Here is a 26,816-nt window from a genome sequence, read left to right on the forward strand (position 1 = left end):
TAAAGGAAACTGACTAGAGCAGAATGATCCCCTTATGAATTGGGAGTCTTGCTAAAGGACATTGGACAAGTGAGGATTTCCTATTTTCTGTATCAATTACTGGGATGTTTCTCCACCTTACACACTCATTAGGTTGAACTGTATGTCAATCTCCATCAACAAAAACAAGTGTTCAGATACAGTGTTTGAATAGTCTTCTCAACAACCAGTGAGTGAAAGAAATTTTGGTTATCCTTGGGCTCCCATTTTTGGTTTAGCCTGGTGACAGGTATCATGTCGTAATGCTCATTTGTCAGCTTTGCAGTGAATGTCCATGTCTGGGCAATACTACACCAAAGTGCATATTTACATAGTTCTTAATATCATTTGGCATGTAGGAGTCCAGCATTGAAGCAAGCATCTCAGACAGTAGTACTTGATGTTGTAAGCTTAAAGGACACCAGAAACCTTTTTCAAAGAAAAACCCACAATTTCACTAGAAGAATGAGGATTTAGCCCATCTATCTATGTTTCCCTATACCTTTTGCTAATAACAGTTCCCAATTTATGAGAGAGAAAGCATGTTGAGGCTTGGGATCTGGTGGCATGGATTACTCTGTTAATAAAAAAAAGATAGGAAGGATATGGGGGAAGGAGATAAAAGACCTCTTACTAGGTTGTGAGTAAAACCTGTGAAAGGAGGGAGACAAAGTCTTGAATAGTTTCCTTTACCGATGGTCATTTCTTTATATTCAAAGAGGGAATTCATCATCTGCATAGCCTCGTACTCCTCCCTCCCCTAGTCCCACTCTAGAAGGGACACTGTTTTGGAAATCTCACCTAATAAGAAGGTCAGTCCACATGACAGTTGATGGATGGGAGGGAATCCCTTACCCCTTTCTCCTTTTCTTCTAGCTGAGGCTATTGTTATACATATATAATCCACAGGTAGAAACCACTCTTAAGGGCTTCAGTCAGCAAGTAAGTAGTGAAATAGTTACTACAAATCCTTACAAGCAAAAGATACTGTACTAGTAAAAAGGATGATTATTTAGAAATGTCTTCATTATCTTCTCAAAAACAAGCTTTACAGTAAAGCAAGTTTCCTTGATAGAGGATGGCAAAAGACCTATACATACAGAGAACAAACTGAGGGTTGCCAGAGGGCACGGTGGGGGAGGGGGTGCAAAATGGGTGAGGGGGAGATACAGGCCTCCAGTTATAGAATGAGTAAATCATGAGAATAGAAGGCACAGCATAAAGAATACCATCAGGGATACTATAATGTAACAGGACACATGGTAGCTACAGTTGTGGTAAACATAGCATAATGTATCAACTTGACAAATCACTGAGTTGTACACCTGAGATGTAACGTGTATCGACTATACTTAAAAAAAAAAAAAAAAAAGATGGGGGGGGGGAGGATATATTTTACAGGTACCCTGGGAGCTGTTGAGGGATCAGCCAGAGGGGTAAGAAGTCATGATTCAAGAAAATCAGAGTGAGTTGAAAATAAAGCAACAAGGAAGTTAGGTTTGAAAATTCAAATTTTGTTGAATTCTAAAGATAAAGGTATTTCTTATGTTCTGTAGAAAGCTGGGGTGTGTGTTTCAGCAATGGAGAAAGTTGTGTGGTAAACGTGTCTCTGTGTAATACACACAGCTTCTGAAAGTGAGACTGTCAGTCTATACTTTATATGTATTTACACCTGTGACTCAAGATGGTTTAGAAGGCATGTGCCTTGGGGAAGTATATATATATATGGACATATATATTGTGGTAACAGGACTTGTTCTTCACTTTAGACTTCATTGGAGGGTTTTAACATATTTTCGAATGTTTTCATCTAAACAGTAGCTCCCAAGATGGCTGGCTGCCTGTTCTGGGTTTGCCTTAAGGCCATCATTTCAAACAAACATTTTCACTGCTGTCAGAGCTCTGCAGTATTCCCATTTTCAAAGCCTCTTCTATTATAGTAAATCATACCCCTGCGGGTTCTAAAGATACTAAAAATACTTTTCTCTTGTTCTCTTTTACTTTAAGGTCCTTAGGGACCTTATTTTCTTCAACTTCTTTTATCTGGGGAAAAAAAACAATACTTCTTACATCAGTTCCCTAGGCATGTTGGAGGACTCTTTTATATACTTTACTGAAATATCATTTTAAAAATGACACTTCCCAAGGACCAGTTTTTCCATTTGTGTTTACGTCTGCATCATATGAAATTTCAAATCGATCAGGTGACCGTTTTTTTAAATAAAAATTTAAAAACTCATCTAACACAAGTTTAGAACATACATCCTTTTTAAATCTCTGTGTTCTGAATATTTAAGAGCAACGCCCCCCCCCCCCAATAAGCCAAGGGGTGTGTGTGTTTAATGGAATACTAAAACAAACGCCGCCTCAGTTTCTTTTAAAACCTCAAGGCAAACACGTGGTTATGGGTCTGACATTGCTGGTCTGCTGGCCTTTTGTGACTAGATATTGACCAGCAGAGTGAAAATTGCTTGTCACTCTCTGATGGGCTTGATCTGGCTTCTTGCCTAGAGATAGAAAATCAGGCCTTCCAGGAACATTGGTAAATTTTATCTACATTTATATTGCCTTTTCTGTTTCTACACAATAGTTGCGGTTCAATGAAACAAGTTCCTGTCAATAACAAAGAGTTGATTTCTTATCCTAATAACTTAGGTATGACTTCCTGATACTGTTCAAAATAGGAAAAGAAAAATCCTTTTATTTGTTTTGTTAACAGAATATTATTATTTAATATTATTAAGGAGCAAGGGTGGGAGTTTTTAAAATTAGGTAACTTTGGGACCCTTTCAGCCTTGTCATTGTCTCACAGATCCTCTTCTAAGTAATTTTAAAACAAAGTTTGAAGCAGCTGCCCTTTGTAAGAACATTACAAACCATGCTTACATGGCACACAGCTGGGCTTACTGCTCATGGTCATTACTCGTGGGTCTTCTCCAGCCTCTCTGAAGGAGCAAGGTTAAAATCACTTCCCTCCACCCTCCTTTGTTTTATGTACATATTGTAGCTGATCGCCAGAATTTTTGACCATACTTTATCTATAAATATAAAATTGAAGTTCTTGAGAATTAACCGTTTAAGTTAAAATAATTAGGAAGAGCTTGCCCCAGGTTGACTAATTTATAGTTTTTCTTTGTATTACCAGTTTTTTTCCTCCAGTTTTTCTATTGAAAAGTATTCCTGAACCCATAAAGACTTGTTAAGATATCATTCTAGAATCCCCACTATTTATTATAGTTGTTATAGTAACAGTGGAACCCAAGTTTTTTTTCAGAGCATTATTCAGTTTTTCATATGTAGGCAGAAATGATTTCAGGGGAAAGGTGAACCCAAAGCCCCAGTTGTGGGCATGAGGCTCCAATTTCCTAAATCATTTGTGGTTATAATGATGGATAGATACCACCTTGTCTGGCACCTGGTCCACAGCTTTCCTGAAGTCTGCTATAAGAGGGAGTAAAGGGCAGCCTGGGGGCCCCCAACAAGAGCTGGAGGCCTTGGAGCTGGAGGAGGGTCTGGATGACCTGGAGGGTAGTTCCAAAGCAGTGTTGCCACAGCCCCTCTTCGGCATTGCTGTGATCAAATGCTCATAGGAAAGCCTGAAGAGAGAGCAGATGTGTATGTAGGGGAAGAAAGCTGTGTAGTCGAAAAACAGGGTTGTTATTCTTGAGTTGTACAGAGAATTGCGTTAACAGTAAAGCTTTGTGCCATTGACAGGGTGTGAAAGAGGTAACCTGTGTTACTCTGAGACTTGTGACCTGCCCTGCCTATGTCTAGCCAGCCAGAGTGAATGGGGCCAGGGTTAGCTGCCTTCATCTATGCAGTCACAAAGGTAAAGGTGATACTGGAGAGGATATTCCCTCCTGGGAGGCCTTGGCCTCACGCCCCAGCAACCTTGGCCAGACTGGCTAAATAACACCTTTGTCTGAGACAGGGTTATGCGTGTTCTCCTCTTCTACACCCTCATGACAAGTCAAGGTGGCTTAAGATCAAGAAGCAAGGACATGGATGTGGACTATCCCTCCGAGCAGCTCTAAAGTAGGGCCATGCACATTGCCTTCCTGTAAGTTCTTGCCCAGATTCCCTTCACTTCCTTGACGTAGCTATCTCCAAATAACTTGTTGTGTTTTGTTTTGCATGTTAAAGTGGAAGTGCATGTGATAAGGAGGCCTACCACAGATTTTGATTTGCGGCAGTAAAGACACATTTTTTGGTCTGTCAGAGAACCTTTTTGAAGATGCCATCATGAGCACCTTTTCCTTTCTCAGTGCACTGTGACCAATATTGTTTTTTCCTAATAGAAATGTCAGCAGGCATTTTCTAAGAAAGGATCCTGGTTTCGCTTCCTGAGGTGGTCAGACATAAGAGTAGCTGGTGATGGTCATTTTTTTAAAGGCTCTTCTGAATGATAGATTATGTGCTTGTGCTGAGAGATTACTTGCTTTTTCTTGCTTTCAGTTATGTTTAAGAAAATGGTGAAAATGTTATTTATTGGCAGAAGTGAACAAGTCTTTTTTGTGATCAAGAAATTAATTTGTTCAAATTTTATTGTAAATTGGAAGTCATCTTTAAAAAAAAAAAAGCACTGTTAAAATTAAATGATAACTTTATTGGCTTCCTGTGTCTTTATTTCCTTTATTTCCTGTTAGAGGCACTTATATTTGGCTCTTATCCATTTGCTCAAAGCCTAATAATTCCAGAAGTCAAGGGAAGGCCTGGTGTTTGATGTCTGGTCTGGTCTCTGATAAAGGAATCTCATCACAATAAAAAAAGACCTCTTTCCTTCACCCTCTTCAGCCCTTCCTTTAGTTTTAGACAGGCTTTGGTGGCTGCAGGGTGCTCTCCCACTCAGAATCCACTGCCTTGCCCCAGCCTCCTTCCCAGCACTCTGCCCACCACTAACTCAAGTTCCAGCTCCTTCTGTTGCTTCTCTGGCAGAGGCCACTACTTGTAGAAAAGGAAGAAAGACATCCCAGAAAATGTATAGTCTTTAAAAAGATATTAAAAATACTTTTTATTGTAGCAATTTAATAACTCTGCATATGATCCTAATAATAACAGGCATGAGTTCCATCTCGGGAAAAGTCAAAGGAGCCAGAGAGGCGTTGAATGTGGAGCTGAACTAACAAGAAAAGGAAGTGTAAGACCAGCCTTTTGATTCCTTTGAAAGTAGAACTACCCTGAGGTGCTATGGACTCAGAAGGGAAAATAAATGGAGGATTGAGGGTAGGGCAAGCACCCAGGGCCCTTGCAGAGGAAAACGTTATCTGAAGGAGTTTTATCAGTTCTGGCAGTAGAGGCAGAAAGTCTAAATCGAGGCCCTGCCAGGCCTAAGTAACGCAGTTTTACCAAAAGTACGGCCACATCAAGGGCCACAGTGCAGTTTACAGGCCTAAAAACAAGCCCAGATTTCTAATAAGCTGGGTATGCATTTTGGGATCTTCGTTATTCCCCAATAGCATCCTGACTTAGCAATGTCCTTATACCACAGCTAAACATTGAGTAAAATGAGGCAGTGTTTGCCCTTATTTCCAGAGTTGTGAAAAAAATTATTTAAAATACTGGAAATTAAGAGCTAAAATGCAAACTCATGTTTACCTCCCACTACATGGAGACTCAACCCCTACTTGACTGCCTGCTTTATGTAATTACATGGTCTTTCTGGTTTTTCTATTGTGACTTGCAGGTTTTAGGAAGAAACTAATGTTGATCTAGTAGATTCATAACAGTGGGAAATTGGGCTTTTTAATGTTGGTGCAGTTCAGGGGAAGGTTCATCGTAGAATCAAGGAGTGGGAAGACAAAGTCCTACTTTGAAGGCCAGTGGACACCATAAAGTTGTGCTCTGATCAACATATCAACCGTCTTGTCTTCCTCATCTCAGTTTACCTGCACTAGGAGAGAAGGTTGATGCAGACCTACTTTTCCAGCTCCTGGTCTGTGTGCCCTTCTTTGTGGCTGAGTTAACTTGGCTGGGTTTTCCCTCTGAGGTCATCATTTATTTATCCATCCCTTATAAAACCTGCTTTCTAAAGAGCTGACAGCCATTTGCTTGCTCTTTCTTTCCTGAGAACTAAAAGAGGTCCCTCCAGCTCAGCTCTTCTCAAAGGCACCACATCTGCACGTGACACTTGTTCATTCATCTATAAAAGGAGGGAGAGAGAACAGTCTCTGATGTGATGTCAGTGTAAAGGCTTCCTTGAATATAGACTAGACAGTTGGACAAAGGGCTGAGTTCTCTCACAGCCTTCGGGCTGAAATGGGACTGACTCAGAGGACCCTGAATAGGTGTCGCCTGTTCCGTCCTGTGTGTGCTAGGGGGAGATCTGTGCAAGGCAGGCCTGGAAGCCGCCTCCTCCATCCCCGTGAAGGTCCACTCACTTGCCCCAGCTGCCGGGCCCCAGCACTGACCATATTTGACCTGTGGTGGGTATTTTTTCACTCCGCTCTGCTCTGCTGGCTTTGTTCCCCTGGCAGGAAGAGAACACTCTTCTGAGAGTACAAATAAATTTGCTCAAAGCCTAACCAAAGAATATACTAGAGTTTATCCGTGTGGAGGAGAAGAGAAGGAATAGCAGATGCCCTTCCTTTGCCTAATGTGGAAGGACTGAGGCACCGGGCCAGGAAGCCACTTAGCAGCTCAAGGGTGGATCTGAGTGCCACATTCAAATGCCAGACTCCCAGTACTAGATAAGGAAACTCCTCAAGAAACGGGACTTCAGGTGTATGTCTTCTGGGATCCCTGGCTTCTTTTTCCTCACTTGAGAACTAAAACTGAATTCTCTGCTCACTTACTTACAATAAAAAGCTACTTAAGGGCTCTTTCCACTCATCCTTCCTCTTGGTGACACAGGTTGGTTTTCAGAGTGACCCATATTCCTGTATGAAGAGCCACCTTCTTCTCCTGAGGCTGCATGTGAAGAGCCAGATCTATTGGGAGTCTCTTGGCTAATCAGGGTGGTGGGCATGGACAGATCTCTGTTGACATGAGTGTCATGGGATAATTCACAGAACAAAAGGTGGCAGGCTCGAGGATCAGGTGGGGGTGGGGCATACTCCCGACCAGGATCAGATAGCTAGGAAAAACAGAGTAGTTATGTAACTGTGTTTACTATGGCTCAGGTGACTCTGAGAAGGCAGAGGCAGCCCCCTGACAGAAGGCAGTGCCAGAGACTGGGAAGAGTCACAGGGAGGGAGGTCCCTGTTAGATAAGGGAGTCACCAGAGGAGACGGTGTATTGGGATGAAAAGAATTTTTTTGTTGTTGACAACAGCCTGTCACCTGGGACAGCCTTCTCTATCCTTAGCCTCTCCCTAAAGCATGCCAGCTGTCTGTGGGGTTGGGCCAGCAGCAAGTAGAACTGAGGGTGGAGGGAAGAGTCGAGAAATCAGATACCTGTTTCTTGGCTAAATCTTTGGACTTTGCTACTTCCTGCTCCCCCCCCCCCAACCCTTAATCTTCCACTTTTTCTAGGAGGGATTCTTGTCCCTAAATGTGGGCAGGAAAGGAGGAATCAGTCAAGGTTCCTTATGCTCTATGCCCCCACCAATCTCTCATCCTCCTTGCCATGAGGCTGGATGACCACCAGGGAACCTGCAGGGATCCTATTCTAGCTCCTCCTTGGTCTAGGCACATGGCCTAAGGCTCAGAAGGAGAGAAATTTCCACCGGATCAAGGGCAGAGCAGGTTCTGATCTGAGAGAGGTGATAAGCCCAGTAGAGTCTGGGCCTAAGTAGACAGGTAGAAGTCAGAGCAACTGGGGAGAAAGGCTCAGGTCTCCAGTGGGACCTACCCGGCCTCCTCCTACAAAGCTGTTTACTGGACTCCCTATTCCCATAGAGATGAAACTGGTAGCCAGTCCCCAGCTCCTTGCCCCTGGCGGCTACCTCCCTTTGTGAGAAACAGGAAGTGAGGACCTTTGTCAGCTCAGCTGCACCGTCTACATTAAATATTTATCTTGGAGTCCAGGTCAGAGCCCTAGAGAATAAGAGACGCTCGCTGCTGGTGAGAGAGGGTATGGCCAGGATTCCTGGAATTGGAAGATCTTCAGCTTCACCATCTTTGGAGAACAAGGAAGAACATGAACGAGATGTGGCCCTTCTTAGTCACAAGGATTCTGACAGGTGGGAAAAGACTGGTGACAAGGGAAATGGGCACATATTTTATCCCTGAGGGAGACAAGAGGATGCTGCCCAGGGTGGGTAAGCAAGTATCCAGGCTTTAGGGGCAGGAAAATGCCCTGCTGCTTGTCCTCAAGAAGTCCCAGAAGGCCTATGCTCCTTTCTGCAGCTGTCTTCTGTGGGCGGGGCTATCCATCCCCTCCCTCCCCTCAGCTTTCCTGGAGAACCATGGATTGTTGGAAGGGGCCTTAAAGGTGACCCCGTTCAGCTCCCTGCTGGGTGCAGCAATTGCTTTTATAAAGATGCCCCATAATCAGTAGGCTTGGAACCCCTGTAATCATTCTAAAAGTTCTTTGGAAACCTTGGGCGTGCTTCCAGGTATGCACCCAAGGGTCTCACTTCTGCTAGTGCAGCCGGTCTGTTTCCCCCCAGCAGTCCGGCAAACACTGGAAACTAGGAGCATGCCTGTCTTTCAAGCTTCTCCACAACCTAAACATCCCTCCTTCCTCTTTCACATGCAATATTGTTTCAAGCTGGTTCATCACACTGGGATAGCGCTTTTAACTGAATTGAGAAAAGATAAAGCTAATAGCATCAATAATGGTGGGATTAAATTTTTTTTTTCATCTTTCTCCATTCTCTCTCCCTTCTCAAATTGGAGTGGAACGATGTGCTTGGAAAACACTCTAAAGTGCATGGTGGCCCCAGGGCACCAATCTTACACCCATAGGTACACATAAATGTTTTCTTATTTTTATAATTTATCACTGATTACTCCCAAAATGGATCTGAAATTGCCCAATAACTACTTGCTGTTTGGTTGTTTTGGGGCTTGGGGTCCTAGAGACAAGCTAAGGGCTAAGAAGTACTCCAGTCTTTCCATTAGCAGTAAAATCTACGCCCTCTGTGGGGACACAGAGGCTTGTGGGAGAGGGGAAAGAAGGGATGGCCAGAGGGGTTGGGAGCCAATGGGCGCGGGCTCTTGGGACTGGTGTCAGAGCCTCGGGAACAGCGGAAAAGCAGCAAAATCAAAACAAATACGGTGTATGGGAACACCAAGACCCTGGTAACCCCATCCCCGCCAAAGGGACCCCGCCCTCATCCTCTTCAGGGGCGCGGCGCGCCCAGGGGGCCGCTCCCTAAGGCCGATTTCCTCCCGCCACCGCCCTCGGCGGTGCTTGCACGTGTGTGAGCATCCGCCCATTTGCTGGTGCACGCGCGCCTGTGTGCGTGTGTTTGTTTGCACACGCCCGGACACGCGCTTACGAAATCACAAAGTCTGTCTCCCCAAGTAGGGAGGGAGGCGGCGGGACCGTAACTCGGTCCGCTGAGCTACTCCACTTGTTGGGGTGCCCTTATCTCGGCCCCAGCCTGTCTGCATCTCGGTCCTGTCTCCGGGGCTGCTGGCTCGGTATCAGTTGCTGGCTTGACCCGGGACCTTTAATCATTCCTGCCCTCTGTCCTGGCTCCGCCGTGCAGGGCTGCCTTCCCACACGCTGGAAATGTCGCTGGAAACTCTGAGTGGCGCTCGCCAACCCCCACCCACCCCCGCCCCCCCGGCCCGATGCCAGCCCTGCGGTGGGGGCCGAGGAAGGCAGCTGGGAAACCAGAGCGGGCTCCCCAGGGACCCTCGGCGGCCCCTCCCGGCGCCGCCCGCGGCCGGCCCGGCCCCCTCGGCAGGGGGCCACAGCGTCCCCGCGGCGCGCCCCGACGGAGGGCACTCGCACGCCCCGGCCGGCCGGCCGGAGCCCCCGCCCCGCAGGCTGGAGAGGCCCAGATTGGAGGGAGACAGACCGCGCCGCCCGCCCGCGCGCTTGTCGCGGTCCTCCCTCCCTGCGCGTGCCCTCGGCCCGGTCGATCCCCCTCTTCCTCCTCCCGCGCCCTGCCTCGCGGAGCCGGTCCTGACCCGGTCACGAGGGCGGGTGGCACAGCCCGGACTTCTCCCTGCCCTCCCTCCTCGAGAGCCCGCCGCGGCCGCACCAGGCAGGAGCCGGGCAGAGATGCTCCTGCCCTCCCGGGCGTCCTCGGTCCGCGCCACCTGCTTGCTGGGAAAGGTAGGTGCTGCTAAGGGGAGGGGGCGCCGAGGAGGCGGGGGCCCCGCAGGCGGGGAGGGACCCGTGCCCAACCCGAAGGCAAGGCAGCGTGCCCCTCCCCCTAGAGTCTCGTCCCCAACTCTGGGGTGGAAAGAGGTGAAGAAGTCCCTCCTCAATCTAGAAAAGGCGAAATTCGAGAAAACTTGCCCTTGTCCACGTGGACTTGTATCTGGGAAATACCTGGAAAAACGCCTAGGGCCAAGCCCCCAAGGTCAGGTCCGTACTTGGAGGTGCAAAGGAGTCTGTCAACTACAAACAGGGAGCTACTTCACCTCTTGCAGCCCTTGGGGTGAAGGACTGCCAGAATTCTGGGAGGACCCCAGAGGTTTCCTGGCACCCTCTCTGTCCTCTGCCAGGTGCAGGACTAGTGCCTCCGTGCCCCCATCTCCATATGAGAGGTCGCTCTTAGTTTCTGCTGGCACAGCCACTGAGAGAAAAAACTCAGCCCACTCTTCCCCACCCACAGCTGCCTATCTCTAGAGGATACCTGCCACAGGCAACGGTGTTGGGAAGTGGCTTGCTACACCACCAAGGATCAGCAACCCCTGAAAAACTGGGTGCAGGGAAGGGGCGACCTCCTGTCCTCCCCATCCTACCAGAGGGCAGTTCTCTTTGGGCACAGCAGGGTGGGACGGCAGGAGGGGGAAGGAGGCCTGGGTCAGCTGATGGCTGGGACTGCAGATGCTGACCTCGCATCTTGGTTTCAAGCAGTCAGCTGGGAAGGGAGGGGCTGCTGCTAGGACCCAGCCTGCCCCAGGCCTCTGGATCTCCTACTCTCCCCTGCCTCAATTTCCCCCTCAAGGGGAGGGAGAATAGCGGGAGCTGGGGTGTGTCTGCATGTTTTGCTTTTGGTAGGAGTCCTAATTGGATCCAGCTGGGGAGCTGCCCCTCCTCCAGCCTCAGCCCTCACTCCCCCCACAGCCAGGGATGGGCAAGGAAGAGCACTGTCCCCAGTAGGTCTTTCAAATGGTAGAAGAAATCCCCACTCAGAACAGAGACAGGGACCTGCCACCAGCCTTGTCGGTACCCTCCAGCCCCTGTGGCCCGAGCAGGAACAGGGCACAGGATGTAATCACAGCCCCCTATTGTATCTTCATCCCCTCTAGTCTCTGTAGACCTTGTGCTACCCCTATGAACCCCCGCTGCACACCCCCCCCACAGCTACCCTTCAGCTTACATCCTTCTGTACCCCCCCCATGCTCACATGTGTCCCACCCCCACAGTACCTCCCACACTTCACAATCACAGCTCTGCACTTACATTCCACCACACACAAACACAGCACCTCACAAGGCCCCCTGGCCCTTCTCACGAGCTCCCAAGCTCCACAGGCACACACAGGCCTAACTCGAACACACAGGCCAGAATGGGTCCAGCCCCGGCAGTGGAGGTTGGCCCAGCTCTGGTCCAGTCCAACAGAACACGTGAGGAGGGACAGCCCTGTTGGGCAGCCTGACCACCTTCATCTCCTGGGTGCCTGGAGTCCCCTTCTCCTGGCCAAGCCTTTGCATGAGGCAGAAGAACTAGGCTGGCCAGTCAGGTGTGCCCACCTCTCTGTATCCTCAGCCTCTCCCTAAAGCATGCCAGCTGTCTGTGGGGTTGAGCCAGCAGCAAGCAGAACTGAGGGTGGAGGGAAGAGTCGAGAAATCAGGTACCTGTTTCTTGGCTAAATCTTTGGACTTTGCTACTTCCCCCCACCCTTACTTAATCTTCCACTTTTCCTAGGAGGGATTCGTGTCCCTAAATGTGGACAGAAAAGGAGGAATCAGTCAAGGTTCCTTGACTTGTTCAAAAAACAGCATAGGGGCACCTGGATGGCTCAATCGGTTAAGACTCCAACTTCAGCTCAGGTCATGATCTCGCGGTTCGTGAGTTCGTGTCCCGCGTTGGGCTCTGTGCTGACAGCTGGAGCCTGCTTCAGATCCCGTGTCTCCCTCTCTCTCTGCCCCTCCCCTGCTCATGCTCTGTCTCTCAAAATGAATAAATGTTAAAACAAAACAGCCTAGAGGATAGGGGCACCTGGCTGGTTTAGTCGGTAGAGCATGCGACTCTTGATCTTGGGGCTGTGATTTTAAGCCCCATGTTGGATGTAGAGATTACTTTAAAAAAATAAAATAAAATCTTAAAAAAAAAAAAAAGCAGCCTGGAGATGTAAAAGAAAATGGTGTATGGGGGTGGGGGGAACTCAACACCACCTCTCCATCATAAGCACCCCCCACTTTGTTCTTATCCACGGCTTTGCTTTCCATCCCACCCCTCACCAGCACCCTGAGCCCTCTGAGGCTTCAGTTCCAGGGAAGAAGGCCAAAGAAGGGAGCGGATAGTCCTTTGAGCCTAGAAGGAGTGGTTCCTGCTGCCTGGAAAGGCCCCCACACTCTCCCCCTCCCATAACCTTGGCCCCGTTGGGCAGTGGGCCGGTGGCCTTGCTGTTGTTCAGGGCCTCTCCCGCAGCCCAAGTAACCTGTTGTGCCTGCTGGCAAGCCGATGCTCACAGAGGGACTGGAGGAGACAGAGGGAACTGAAACAAAGTCCTGAGTGCCCAGGCCCTCCTCTGCCAGCTGCCCCAGTTCCCTCATCCTTCCCTCTGGGGGAGCGGGCTGCACTGTGCAGTGAGAGCCCCAGAGGGGCTGGCCAGCAGGCCCGTGTGCCCAAGGCTTTGTCCAGCGGGCCTGCTCCTGGCCAACCTCCCCTCCTCCCTGCCTGACTTCCCCCTCCCCCACTCCCACCCGGAGCTCCTGCCCCGGGCCTAACAAGCAGCCCATTGTGCCTCTGAGAGCAGGCACGGGCAGCCTGCAGGCGATCGCCCGCAGAGGCCTGTTTCCTGGGTCCTCAACTCCCACCCAGCTGGCCTGACCCCCTCCCACAGCTGTCCCCTCCAACCCCCCACCCCAAGGTTGAGCCCAGAGGGCATGGGCAGCCCAAGCCCAGCAGGGCTTTCCCTTCCTCCTTCCTTCCCCACAGAGGGCACACAGAGGAGCAGCTGGCACACCAGGAGCCCTCCAACCTTGATCCAAGCATGCAGGCTCCACCCTGCAGCCTCCCCGCTGGGCTCAGCCTGGACGACTTCATCCCTGGCAATCTCCGGGCTCACATAGGGTCATCCTCTCAGGGGGTACGGGTGAGTGACAGTGAAGAGAGGGTTACTGTGGGCCCAGAGTTGATGGGGACCTCAAAGGACAGGTGGGGGAGCAGGAGGATTAAAGGGAAGGAAGGGGCAGAAGATAGCTCTAGAGAGCTTTGCTGGCTACCTACAAAGGGGTTAGGCTGACCCTCCAGCGCTCACCATGGGGTAAACCTTGTCCATGGTTCCCGCCCTTCTGCGGAAACTTCGGGCCTGAGCTGCTGCTCCTGGCCCCTCCCCACAGGTGCCTGTGATCCGGAATGGTGGCTCCAACACCCTTAATTTCCAGTTTCATGACCCTGCGCCCAGGACCGTGTGCAATGGGTACTCACCTTCCAGGAGAGATGCTTCCTGGCACCCAGGTGGGTCTGCTCCAAGATCCCCATGTTGGGGGTGGGGGGATCAGAGCTTCGCGGGCCTTTGACCCAGTACGACCCTGTGATGGGCAGGAGGGCCAGGAGGGCAATGGCAGGACTCTCAAGGTCCTGGGCCTCCAAGCTCAGCTAGCTGCCCTTCTCTGTGTGAGCACTGGTGTCCTGTGAGTGTAAAATGTGCTGTGGGAGAGCAGACCGACGCATCTCTTCCCCTCATCCTGTACCCCAGTGCCAGGGGAAGGAAGTATGCAGGGGACACAGTCTTGGGAGGCTGGGGGACCTCTAGCAGACAATGGAATAGCTTGGATTTGGGATGGAAGTGTGGAGGAACGTGAGCATATGTTGTCTGCCGAAGGTGTGGGGGCCAAACCCCACAGCAGGGCCTAGGGGCTGCTCCAGTCTGTACTCACCAGCCAAACAGAAGTTTGGAGAGGCAGCTCTGAGAGCCCGTCAGCTCCTAGGCTCCTACCAGTCACCAGAGTCTGGGCCATGGGGTCCAGAAGATCCTGGGACCTTCTGGGTGCAGGTCTACCCTGAAGGCCCCTCTCCTGAGGAGGGAGACCTCCTTCATTGAGCATCCTCTTGAGGCAGGCTCTGTGTTAAGTAGTTTATTCATTTGACAAATAATTGTTGAACACTTAGAGCTTATAGGACACTGAAAAGACACATTCACAAGCCTTATCTCATTTAATCCCTTGAAGTCCTGGGAAGGTAAGCTACAATTATCAGCATCTTCCTAATAAGAACCTGAGTCTCAGGGATGTTCAGTTGCAGAGGCTGAACCGAGATTCAAACCCTGGTCCTTCCAGGCCTGAAGACCTTCTGCTGCCACACTGGTGACTTGGGGGCTGAAGGTTCTGGGGAAGTTGAGGATGGTAGCCACTGTTGAGACGTAGCCACATCTGGCGAATGAGTTTCTGTCCCTTATCAAGAGCCTTGAGGGGCGCCTGGATGGCTCAGTCGGTTAGGCGTCCGATTTTGGCTCAGGTCATGATCTCGCAGCTCATGAGTTCGAGCCCCGCGTCGGGCTTTGTGCTGACAGCTTGGAGCCCAGAGCCCGCTTCGGATTCTGTGTCTCCCTCTCTCTCTGCCCCTGCCCCACTCGCATTCTGTGTCTCTCTCGAAAATAAAAACAAACATTAAAAGAAAAAAAGAGGCTTGTGAGTGTGTGTCAGGCACTGTGCTCGGCACGGTCACACACACTGGATCTCCCTGGATTTTTGCCATGATTACCCTTGTTTTACAGAAGTGGAAACTGAGTCACTGAGAGGTTGCTTGCTGTGCCCCAGGTCACACAGCCAGTAGGTGGCAAGCTGGCATCTGAATTCTTTGTCCCCTCCACCCCTTTTCTGCCGCACCCTGCTGCCTTCCCAGCTGGGACTGTCCCCAGCATTCTCTGCCAGTAATGGTTCGCAGCCCTCATTCTGAAGACTTTTAGGGCAGCCCGAGGAAAGGATAGGGTGGACTTGGGCACAGATTTCTCGGGAAAAATCCACTTTCATTCACTCGAACTTAAAAAATAAACAAAGGCCTGTGGTCTTGCTGGGGATGGGGAAGTTTGTAGGGTCCAAGCCATCAGTCCAAACAAACAAGGAGATGTTTAAATTTTTTGCACCCACAGGATCAGTGTTCTGAAGAGCAAAGGGACAAACAAGTCCAGGTGGGGCCCCTGCCCTTTGCTAATGCTCTACTGCACACTCCCACAGACCCTGCCTGGTATCAGACCTGGCCAGGTCCTGGGAGCCAGCCCCCTGGGAGCCAGAAGACCCCTGCCTCCCAGCACCCCCACAACTGGTCAGCCACATGGACCAAGGACAACAAGCGTCGGGACAAGCGCTGGATCAAGTATGAAGGAATCGGGCCTGTGGATGAGAGCGGCATGCCTATTGCCCCCCGATCTGTGAGTCCAGGGCTGGAGGCCACTGACAGATGGGGCCTAGGGACCCGCGCTGATCTCCACTTCTGTGAATTAAAGTGGGAGCAACAAAGAATGCACCCAAACCATTTCAGACTAAAGCAGGGCTCAACCATGATGGGTTTTGGGGGGTCATAAGCCACATAAAATTACAGGTGCTCTTGTGTGTCTGAGTTGCACAAGTGGTCTGTGGGGGGAAATGGGATCTAGAATGCCCCCAGGTTCTCAGAGGAGCAGAGTTCCTGCTGTAAGGGCTGAGCGAGGCAGGGATCCCCTCTGTTCATAGCCACGGGGCCTAGCACAGCCAAGGAGTGAAGGACTGGGCTGAATGAGCTAGCGAGAGTCCTCTGAGTGAGAAGGCCTCACACGGTGGCAGGCATGGAAGGATCCAGGGCCCAGGCTCTGAGGAGCCTGCCTTTCTTCCACTGCATGCCTGTCTTGAGCCGGCCACCTGCCTTCAGTTCTCCACCCGGAACTGAAGTTGGTAACAGGCCTCCCACAGCTGTTTTCAACCTCCGGTGAGGCAGGGGCCATGAAATGACAATCCACCCCTGTGTTATTGCATTTATTTTTCATTGTGTGCAAATATATGTTTGTTGTAGAAATACCAGAAATATAGAAAAGCAAAGAGGGAAAACAGAAACCACCCCAAATCTCACAGCCTCGGGACCATCACTGAGGGAGATCCTTCCCTATACCTTGTTCATATGTAATGTGCTACATGAAGTTACTGTTATTAGACATATCACAACAGCCCCCCCACTGGGGCTTCAAGGGTGGCCAGAGAAATGACCAGTGTGGAAAAACTCCTGTGGCTTCATATCAAGAGGGTGGTCTGACTTTGTCTTTTCTGACCCCAGAGTGTTGACAGCCCCAGGGACTGGTACCGAAGAATGTTCCAGCAGATTCACCGGAAAATGCCAGGTGAGACACGCTTCTAGGGCCCTCTCTCTGCCTGATTGGGCTCCACCCCTGAGGCAGGGGGAGGGATGGGCAGAAAAGGGAACGTACCTCCTCAGGGAGGTCTCCACCACCCCAGGCTCTGTGGTGAGCGTCCCTAAAACAGGCCAAAGGGTTTGGAGCCTCCAAAGTCTTCTCTGTCCTTGGGCGGGGAGGGGGGATGATGACCAGACACTGTCCCTGGTATCCTCTGAGAGTTCTAGGAAGCCATGCAGTCACTCATTTGTCACATCAGCCCCCCGGTCACCTATTGAGCACTTACTGTGTGCTGAGCACTATTCTGGGTGCTGAAGATAAAACAGGGAATAAAAAAGAATGTCGCTGCTGCAGTGAAGCTGAAGACAGAGGGAGACACAGAATGAACAGATAAATATTTAATATGGCAGATTGTGGTAAGGGCAAGGGAGAAAAAAAGAGGTCAGTGCCCAGTGCGGGCTGGTCAGGGAAGGCCCTGATAGGTGGTGGCATCTGAGCAGAGCTGAGGGAGGGAAGGAGTCAGCCCTGCAGATCCAGGAGAGGAGCCTGGCAGCAGGGGGAGTGGCAGAGACCCAGAGGCAGAAGCAGGCCTTTCTGGAGCAGCAAGGAGAGGCTGGGCTGGGGTGAGAGGGGCACTGGTGGGAGACAGAGGCAGAGTGATGGGATCTGGTCACAGTGGGCCTTTAGGGCCATTATCAGACTTTGGCTTTTACTCCGTAAGAGCTGAGGAGCCGCTGGGAGGTTCTGAGCAGAAGAGTGACCTGCTCTGGAGGCTGGCCCCGGCTGCCGGGTGCGGAGGAGACTCTGGAGGCCCAGCTGCCAGGTGGGGAGGAGACGAGGATGCAGGATGCGGTGAACCACTTAGGGGGCCTGGCTTTAATCCAGGTTAGAGACGGACAGTGTCTCAGACCAGGGCAGTAGCAGTGGGACTTGTGGGATTGTGGAGACAGAGTCATGGGGATTTGCTGATGGATTGGATGTGGCATGAAGGAGAGACATCACGGATGACTTGAAACCTGAGCAAGTCAAAGAGCGCCCCTCTTATAAGTACAGGGAAGTGAGACAGGTACAGTCTAAGGGGTGTTCAGTTTTAGATGAGGTCCATCTGCTTGGGGGTGTCAAGCAGGCAGTTAATATGCAAGTCGGCAGTTCAGGGGTGAGGCCTAAGCTACAGATGGAAATACCTGGGATTCACTCAAAGATATTTTGATTTAAAGCCCCCCAACTAATTCCAATGTGAATTCCTGCAATAGACAGTATTTTTTTTTTTTTTTAAGCCAGAAGACTAGACAGGATCACCTGGGGAGATAGACAGAGGCCCAAGGACTGAGTCCCCAGGCACTTGGATGTTCAGAGATTTGAGAGATGAGCGGGAATCAGACAAGCAGACAAAGAAGGTACAGCAGGGAAGCCCAAGTGAAAAAGAACTTTCCAGGAGGAATGATCCACTGTGACAGATTGACCATTTTAAAAAATATTTTTAAAGTTTGTTTGTTTTTGAGAGAGAGAGAGCGAGCAGGGGAGGGGCAGAGACGGAGAGGGAGAGAAAGAATCCCAAGCAGGCTCCACGCTGTCAGAGTGGAGCCTGATACGGGCTGGAACTCACCAACTGTGAGATCGTGACCTGAGCTGAAAGAAAACAAGAGTTGGAGGCTTAACTGACTGAGCCACCCAGGCACACTGACCATTTTGATTTGGTTAACATGGAGGTCACTGGGGTCTTTCATAAGAGCAGTTGGGGGCAATCTGTTGGAGCTGAAATCTGCTTACCAAAAAGGGGCATTGGAGGCAGTGAGTTAGTGATGGCACAGCTGTTTCTTGCAAAGGAAAGCCAAACAGTCTAGGAGCTGGAGGACGTATGGGATCTGGGGAGAGGCACTTTGGTTTGCATTTAAGACAAGTGCTGTTGTGGCACGTCTACATGCCAAGGGGATCAAGTGGGTTGGCTGGTCAGCAGCTTTTCCTAGGAGGCCCCGGAAAGTCATGAGCTCCGTGAGGAGTGGGTCTGGGCAAAGGGGGAAGGACAGGCATCCAGAAGGGGGTGCAGAAAGGGAAAGAGGGAGAAGGGGAGGTGGAATTTCCCCAACCTGACATGGTGAGGGCAGGTTTACAAAGGTCAGGGAAAGGGTGTGTGTGGGAACGTGGGGAGGGAGGAACAGGAGGGTTTGGGCAAGTCCGCTGCCTGGGTTGGCTCACTCAGGCCCGACGTCTGCCAGAGGCATTTCAAGCCCTCCAGAGAACTGCCCTCCTAATTCCTTCCCTCCCTCGGGACATTCTTCAGGCCCTGACTCAGCCCCTTGTCCCCTGCTCTAGCAGGAGGATGGCTGGGAGCAGCTGAGGGAGCCTCACAGGGCTCGGTGTCCTCATTTGCGGCCCCATCCCTGATCTGGTCCTTTCTGCTCCTGCAGACCTGCAGCTGGACTGGACCTTTGAGGAATCACCCAAAGGTGAGGGGATGCGGGTGGCCCGCCCCAACTCAGTGCCTGCATTTGCCCATCTCGTAAGCCGTGCCTGGCTTTGAGGCTCCCCCGTTGGCTTCCTTCAACTTGAGAAGTTCCTATAGCCCTTTTTCAGTGAGCTTCAAATCCCCTGGTAGGTGGCGATGAAAAACCTCAGCTTCGCTGTCCAGTCGACATCTTAGCCCTGGCTCTGGTTTCTCTGGGCTTCTCTTTCATCATCTGTAAAATGGGGACACTACCTACCCCAGAGTTGTGGAGATTTAGTAAAGAGTGTGAAGCCCTTGGTGCAAACCCCAACCCTGTTCCCACAAGCCACCCACCAGCATGTGTGAGCGTGGGTGCCAGAGCCTTCAATGGTCACCCAGGTATCCTCAAGCTCAGCTCTCACTTCCCCTGGCCTGTCTTCTCCCACCCTCAGTGGCTTCCTCCTGTGCGGCCTCTGCAGACTCAAGGCATCCAGCGCCCCAGCAAAGACCGGCTGCCAGGCCAGGCCAGGCCTCTTCTCTGAGTGGGTGAGCCATCCTAGGAAAGGGGCCCAAGTGCTGCAGAGGGGTGCTAGCTTCCTTGTGGGGACTGGCACCCCCTGGTGGCCATGGCCAGTGCAGCCTCTCTGTGCCCCCCTCCCTCCGCCCTACCCCACAGCTCTGCTCCTCCTTAGGGTCCCTACCACTCCAGATACCCTCCTCGCAGCCAGGGCCAAAGGGGAATGGCGGGCAGGGGTGGACTCTGCACCCATTCCTGGTCAGGAATGCCTGTGATTCTTTTGTGGTTGGTAGCAGGAACTCATCACACCAAAGATCCACAGGTCATATGGGGTGGAGAGTGGAGTGGCCCACAGGCTGGGCGTGGACCTGTGGCCATTCACTCCACAGCCTTAGAGAAAACAAGGGGTGCAGAGGATCCCAAGTTTCCTCCCAAGTCGGGGGAGATGAGGATGAGAGAGGTACCCTTCCACATAAGTGAAGGATGTAGTTCCTTTGTTCTGCACAAACCACACAAGCCCAGCCCAGGCTGCCAGGGTCCTGGAGGGGCTCAGCCAGACCTTGAGAATCAGGAGCTCTGCTCACAGTGAAATCAATGGGTTTCTTATTCCTTTATAGGAAGGGATTACCCTCATTAGCGTGGCCATAACTGGCCTGTGGCTCTTGGTGTCATCAGTAAGATAGAGGCTAAGAGCTCAAGATTTGAACCCAGAGTTTGGATTCAAGCTGCTGTGCTGCCACTAGCCATGTGACCTTGGGCACCTTAACCAATCTCAGCCATCTGTTGAGTGGGGACCACAAGGTGGTTGTGAGTATAAAGGCACATAGCAAGTCTCCACAAATATCACTAATATACAGGATTAAATATGACTAGAGCTCCCTTAAATTAGGAATGGTGTGTTCTATTCTCATTACCACTGTTATTACTAATATCATTATTTCTAAAATAGAGAATAGAGTCATACAGCCAATAAATCCTCACCTTCCGGTCAGACATTCCATCATTTGATAAGCTTGGTACAGTGAATCTACTTGGTGGAAACATTCAAACTCAACAGAGGCTGGAACATTTAAACCAGCCAAGAAAGGAGCCCTGGAGGGGAACTAGGGCAAATGTGACCGTGTGGAGCTTTGGTGGCTGGAGTGTTTTCACAGATGACATCACTGAATCCAGAACCCTTAAGGGACTGAGGCTGAGGGAACAGAAATAGCTTACCCAGGCTCCTGAGTCAGGGCCACAGGCTCTTTCCCCTGCCCTGGGTTCTTCTTGGACTAGGATGTGGTCCCACACTCAGGCATGTGTGTAAGACCGCTCAGCTGTGACAGCCAGAAAGACCAGCTTCATCAAAGCTGCACAGACATACATAGCCACAGCCATGGGGCCAGACTGAACACGAATGTAGAGTATTTCACCAAGGCCAGTAGGAAAGGTCTAGCCATAGCTTCACCACACCCTCATGAAGGTGGGAATCCTACTCATAGGTATCGCATCTGAGGCTCTGAGAGCCCTGTAACTTGCCAAAAGGTCACAGCTAAGTGGTAGAGCTGGCATTTGAACTCAGAGCTCGTAACTTTCCACTATGTAACACTGCTTTCGCAGGCTGGAGCCAGTAGTGAGGGGTGATGTGTGTATGTGCAGGGCTGTGTTTTCACGTATGCCTCAGTCTCCCTAAAAGGAAACTGAAGAGATGTCCTCCCCTGTCTTTAGAAGAAGTTGGGACCCCTCTGAAGAGTCTTCTAGAAGCACCTTCAACTGTAATCCTGGAGCATCCTCCCTACACCAGACCCCACATCAGGTAGCCTTCCCAGCATCCTCCCCACACTACCCCCAATGCTGTGCCCTTTGGCCAGTCCCCTCTGCCGAAAGAGTATAGATAATGCCCTTTCAGTTTGGGGCCTGTCCTGTGCAGCCATGAAAGCCCAGAATCCTTAGGAGGGCACTGGCAGGCACAGGGGTGAGGCAGTGGCCTACAAGCCTACTTTTTGAGCCTGGACAGTCTCCTGGCACCCCTCTACTCAAGCTGATGCCCACCAACTTCCATGCAGGTGCTCAGACGCCAAGAGAAAGTGGAAAATGTCTGGACGGAAGATTCTTGGAACCAATTTCTGCAAGAACTAGAGAGTGGGCAGAAGGTGAGTGTCCTCCTGGCCCTCTGAGAGTGGTCATACTCCTTAGCTAGTGCATTTTGGAAAGGGGATTCACCCCCTCTGACTTACCTTTCCCACCCTTAGCCCAAGAAACCGCTAGTGGATGACCCTGTTGAGAAGCCCTCCCAGCCCATTGAGGTGAGTGCTGCAGGATAGGTTGGTGAAGGAGAGAGACAGCTATGTTGGGGGACAAATGAGGGAGACTCCTGGGTGGTATTGGCCCCAGTGACCGTGGGCAAAGGCCAGAGACCCAAAGCTCTGACCCTCTCCAGTCCCATAGAGTGGACCTCTGTACGCCCAGCACCTGGGACAGTACCTGGCATACAGTATACACTCAAATATGTGTTGAATAAATGTCTATTGACCAAAGCAGGACCAGAGAAGGGAGTGGTCAGTGTGGACTTGTCAGGAAGTGTTCTTGGAGGTGGAGCTGGGCTCTCAAGATTTGGGAGAGCTTGTTGAGCCAGAGAGAGAGCACTCAGTGTGGGGAGACACAGAGGCAAAGGCTGGAGGGGCAGCAGGAGGGAGAGCAGGTGGAGTACAGGCTGTGGAAAGCACAGAAGACTTGATCAGAGAGGAAATAGGGAGCCTTATAGGCTCTGGAGCAGGGAAGTAACAAGACAACAGACACTATCAGGAAGTACTAAGGTACTATCATGGGAGTAGGGATGGGCGAGCCCGGTCAGATGGGAGGGGCCAGTGAGAAGCTGTGGAAAGGCCATCCTGATACCCTGAGACAGCTCTGGGCAGGCCCACAGGCAGGGAGCCTGCCCTTTACCCAAGCACTGCGTGCTTTGTCCAGCTGCCCATTGGGTTTCTCACATCTGACCTTCGATCAGCGCTCCCGCACTGTGTCCTCCACCACCCCGCGCTCCCGCCCCTTCCTCCCTCTCCCCACCCCCGTTACTGCCCAAGTCTCTCCCCATAACCCGCCCCCAGGTCCTGCTGGAGAGAGAGCTGGCCAAGCTGAGCGCGGAGCTGGACAAGGACCTTCGGTCAATTGAGACCCGGCAGCCATCCCCCAAGGTACCGGCCTCCCAGTCCCCTCCTGGGACCCTGAGCCCGCAGCAGCTGAGCGTGGGTGGGAGGGGCAGGCAGACCAGAGGTGTTGCCTCCAGCGCGACCTTGGACGGACTTCATCCCTGTCTGCTCTCTCCTTTATAAAATGCAGGGCGTTGACTTTTCCGAATGACCCCTAAGAACCCTTCCAGGCCGACTCCACGTCAGCCTGACGTCCTAGTGCCGGGGGCTCCCCGCCCCGGCCTCGCCCCGCCCCGCACCCCACCCCCCCCCGGACCTCGGCCCGCAGGGACCCCCAACCCTTACCCGGCCCCAGTTTCCTGGGCCGGCCTCCCCTCTTCCGCCACCCCACGGTTCCTCCCCCGGCTCGTCGGCTCCTCCCGGGTTCCCGGCCCTCCCGCCTGCGCGGGCGACTCTAGGACCCCGCGTCCCTCCTGCCCCTTCCCACCCCTCCCGCCCTTCCGAGCCGCAAACTTTTCCGGAGGCGGCGGCCTCCGCTGCCGCGGAGCCCCGGCGTCCCGGGCCCTGACCGCGCCCGGTCTCCCCGCACAGAGTTCCCAAGTGCCCCGACGGTGCCGGGAGCCGCGGCCTCCAGCGCGGTGAGTGGCCCGGCGGGGCGCCGGGGACGTGGCGCGGGGAGGGGGCGGCCGCGCTGGGAAGGGGGGCGAGCCCCGCGGAGGGCGCGGGAGGAGGGGCCTGGGAGGTTGGCCAGTGGCCGCGGAGGGAAACCTGTCCCCGTCCGAGGACTGGGTGGCCGCGGCCAGCGGCGGAGCGAGGCCGAGGGAGCCTCGCGCTTCCCACGCGCCCTCCTGCGGCCCCAGGCCGCACCCTTTCCCGGCCGCGACCGCTGGGGAAGTAGAACATCCTGTTCAGAGCCCGGGACGTGGGAGACGCCTTGGGAGGAGGCGGCGGGAGATGCGGGGAGACATTTGGGCGGGCAGGGGTGAGCGGCGTAGGGTGTGAGGCCCCGGACAGGTGGCTCACTCGCTGTGTCCCGCGCAGCCCGGCTTCCGCCTGGAGCTCCAGTTACCCGAATGCACTTTACCAGGGTTCCTCCCGGCCCCTGAGCCCCCACAGAATGGCGGATGGAACAAGCCCCTTTCTAGGTCGCAGGGACTTTGTCTACCCTACCTCGGCCCGGGGTAAGGACCAGCTCTTTTTCTCACCCAGACGCCCGCCACCACGCACCAGTTATGCTGGTGCCTGGGCTGGGGCTGAGGGGCGGTGGGGGGGTGGGGGGGTTGGGTGGGGAGGCAGGACGTTCATAGAGCCCCCTGCTTCCACTGGTCCCTGTCATGGGGTGGGGGAGCGGAACACCATCCCAACTCCGCCTCCCCAGACGTGGCGTTCCCAAGCTGAGGTAGCGCTTCTCCACAGACCCTAGTGCCTCTGAACGAGGGGGCAGCCCAGCCAGGAAGGAAGAGAAGAAGGTAAGGAGGGGTGAAAGCACTAGGGTCAGGGTGCGAGGGGGTCTGGGGTGGGTCCCGGTGATGGCTGTTTCAGACCCGCCGCCTGCTTGACTGAGGTGACTCCCTCTGTCCTCTCCTCCTGCCCAGAGGAAGGCCGCCAGACTCAAGTTTGACTTCCAGGCACAGTCCCCCAAGTAAGTGCCCTTCTCTCTCCTCCCCACCCCCAGGACTGTCTCTGCACCCTATGGGAGGAGGGGAGGACAGGGCTGCTGGGGCCTCCCCAGAGGTGGGTGAGACTCTGGGTGCATTAGACAGGGTCTGAAGGGAAGGAGGATTGGGAGGGCCTCACTTTGCTGGATGTCCTTACTCTGGCCTGCAGGGAGCTGACTCTGAAGAAGGGTGACATTGTCTACATCCACAAGGAGGTGGACAAGAACTGGCTGGAAGGGGAGCACCATGGTAGACTGGGCATCTTCCCTGCCAATTATGTGGACGTAAGCAGGAGAGCAAGCAGGAGTGCGGCCTGGAGGGCGGATGGGTTGCAGAGACTTAGAGTGCAGATGCACTGACCCCTCCACAGCCCTTCTCTGGAGCTGACTGCTTCCCACACATCTCACAGGCTTCCTGATAGGTAAAACTGTGAACTCCAGGGGCAGGGGCCTGGTCAGCCTCATTCATGCCCTTGGCCCCCCCACCCCCCCAGGGCCGCACCCAGTACTTTGCCTATACTCAGGACATGTTTCTTAAATGAGGACTAAAGGTAGAGCGCAGCCCATGGAGGAGAACCAAGTGACCCCATTCTTGTGCCCAGACTTTCACCATTCAGCAGCTCTCTCAAGCTGTCTTTGGGAAGGATCCCGAGGGCAACTGGCAAGGGCATGTAGTGTGTGACAGCTTTCTAATCACATCACATATACCTGCATCACTTTCTTCATCTGTAGTACCTTCCTTGTTCTCTCATTAACCTGAGAAGAGATCAGTCATCCCCACTTTACAGATGCGCTTGTAAGGTTCAGAGACAAGTGGTTAAGTACAAGATCCAGAGGTGCCTGACTGGCTCAGTGGGTAGAGCATGTGACTCTTGATCTTGGGGTTGTGAGTTTGAGCTTCACATTGGGAGTAGAATTTACTTGAATAAATAAAACTTTATTTTCCTTGAGTATTTAATGATATAAATTTCTCTGTAAGCACTGATTTAACTATGCTCCACAGGTTTTGATGTTTTGCTTTTTTTTAATTCAACTCAAAGTATTTTCTCATTTCCTTTGTGACTTCCTCTTTGACCCATGGATTGGGTTATTGTTTAATTTGGGCTCTTGATTTGATAAGAATCAGTAGGCCTCCCTTACTTTCAGAACAGTCTCTGTGATTCTGAAACTCCACCAAATATACGCAGTATCCCGTGTTATTAGTCATTTACATATTAGTATGAAATAGTTTACTAGCTTCTTGATTTTTTTTATGAATAGGGTGAAGCAAAGGGAATGTGGGGATTCTAGGCACCTGGTGGGGTAGAAGGGACAGGGAAGAAGGATACTTGGTATCGGCAGTGGTGTTAGATCCTCACTTTTAGATCAGGTCGCAAGATGTTCCCTGCTTTTTAGAACTCTTCATTTACTTCTGTACTCTAATTTAAACTGTCTCTTAGGACCTACTTCCATCTTTGTTCTTCCACTGCCTACTCCACATACCACAGGGGAAATTCTTCCTCCAGTAGCCTTCTGGGACTAACCACCCCTTGGCTGTGCTCACCCTGGCCACCCCAAAGCTTGTGTCTGCTGTCTGTATCCTTGCTGGCTTCTGGGGCACATCTCACCGATACCATCTTCTCTTTGTTACCTCACCCTCCCGGGAGCCTCAGATCTGCCCAGTTGATGCCCAGGCTTAACCTTTCTTCCTCTAGGTGCTGCCTGCAGATGAGATCCCTAAGCCCATCAAGCCTCCAACCTACCAGGTGCTGGAGTATGGAGAAGCAGTGGCCCAGTACACTTTCAAGGGGGATCTGGAGGTGGAGCTGTCCTTCCGCAAGGTGCGGCCAGGCAGGAAGTGGGGGGGGGGGTCAGGGGCCGGTGAGGACATGGGTAAATATGTGTAGTTAAAACATTTTTTTAAGGAGTCAAATGTACCCATCTTCTCCCAGTATTTAAAAATTTTCCTAATCTCTTTGCATATTTTCCCCCTAATTTAGCCCATTTTTTAAAAGTTTGAAACTTCTAGAGTAGTTGTGCTTTTTTCATTTGCAGGTTGGTAGGCTGTGAGGATCATAATCAGCATTTTTATAAGAACAGAATGGAAATCTTATAATGCCTTGCATGTAGAAAGGGTATTTTATCAAAGTTTTAGGCACTTACATATGTACTTATGTGGGTGTGTGTGTACTGGGTTGTTATTAGAATGTTAATTTTTACTATAGATCATAAGGAAGTTTGAAAAAGTCCTAGAAAGCGGGGAGCTGGTCTCGTTTTGGTTGATTTTGGGGGCAGAGACCGTGAATGCCCCTAGTGAAGGTCCTCCAGAAGAGCTAGCCCCAGGGAGAGAGAGGGAAGGAGCTGGCTGGGTAATGAGAGGTGGGGGGCGGGAGAGGGCTGGAGACCATCCTCCCCAGGGCAGCCCTGCCTAATGTTAGTCAGCATGTGGGCTTGAGGACACACTGGCTGTCCCTGGGAGTTTGTTTTTTGATGCGCTGGTGATAGATCACCCAGTGAAGAGGCAGGGACAGGACCGT

At 51.9% G+C, this 26,816-nt stretch overlaps 1 protein-coding gene across 8 annotated transcripts in view; it reads left to right on the top strand.

The window, feature by feature from the left end:
• The first annotated feature begins 112 nt into the window (after positions 1-112).
• The window catches only part of SORBS3 (sorbin and SH3 domain containing 3), a 32,533-nt gene continuing 5,829 nt past the window's right edge, over positions 113-26,816 (top strand). For 2 of the 8 annotated variants that reach the window (XM_049631541.1, XM_049631547.1), the window contains exons 1-19: positions 113-4,078; positions 5,077-5,155; positions 7,983-8,137; positions 13,189-13,345; positions 13,593-13,710; positions 15,429-15,622; positions 16,498-16,561; positions 18,982-19,020; positions 19,451-19,544; positions 21,223-21,310; positions 21,561-21,647; positions 21,747-21,800; positions 22,602-22,688; positions 23,235-23,281; positions 23,685-23,824; positions 24,060-24,112; positions 24,239-24,285; positions 24,471-24,585; positions 25,995-26,120. In XM_049631541.1, the coding sequence (XP_049487498.1) occupies positions 4,062-4,078; positions 5,077-5,155; positions 7,983-8,137; positions 13,189-13,345; positions 13,593-13,710; positions 15,429-15,622; positions 16,498-16,561; positions 18,982-19,020; positions 19,451-19,544; positions 21,223-21,310; positions 21,561-21,647; positions 21,747-21,800; positions 22,602-22,688; positions 23,235-23,281; positions 23,685-23,824; positions 24,060-24,112; positions 24,239-24,285; positions 24,471-24,585; positions 25,995-26,120 (1,761 nt within the window). In that variant the 5' untranslated portion in view covers positions 113-4,061. Of the gene's footprint in view, positions 4,079-5,076; positions 5,156-7,977; positions 8,138-9,873; positions 10,189-13,188; positions 13,346-13,592; positions 13,711-15,343; positions 15,623-16,497; positions 16,562-18,981; positions 19,021-19,450; positions 19,545-21,222; positions 21,311-21,560; positions 21,648-21,746; positions 21,801-22,601; positions 22,689-23,234; positions 23,282-23,684; positions 23,825-24,059; positions 24,113-24,238; positions 24,286-24,470; positions 24,586-25,994; positions 26,121-26,816 lie in introns of those variants that run through there. The other 6 variants (XM_049631543.1, XM_049631542.1, XM_049631544.1 and 3 more) reach the window with 6 other exon arrangements.

The sequence above is a fragment of the Panthera uncia genome, chromosome B1 (genome assembly GCF_023721935.1).
Source record: "Panthera uncia isolate 11264 chromosome B1, Puncia_PCG_1.0, whole genome shotgun sequence".
Lineage (NCBI taxonomy): Eukaryota > Metazoa > Chordata > Mammalia > Carnivora > Felidae > Panthera > Panthera uncia.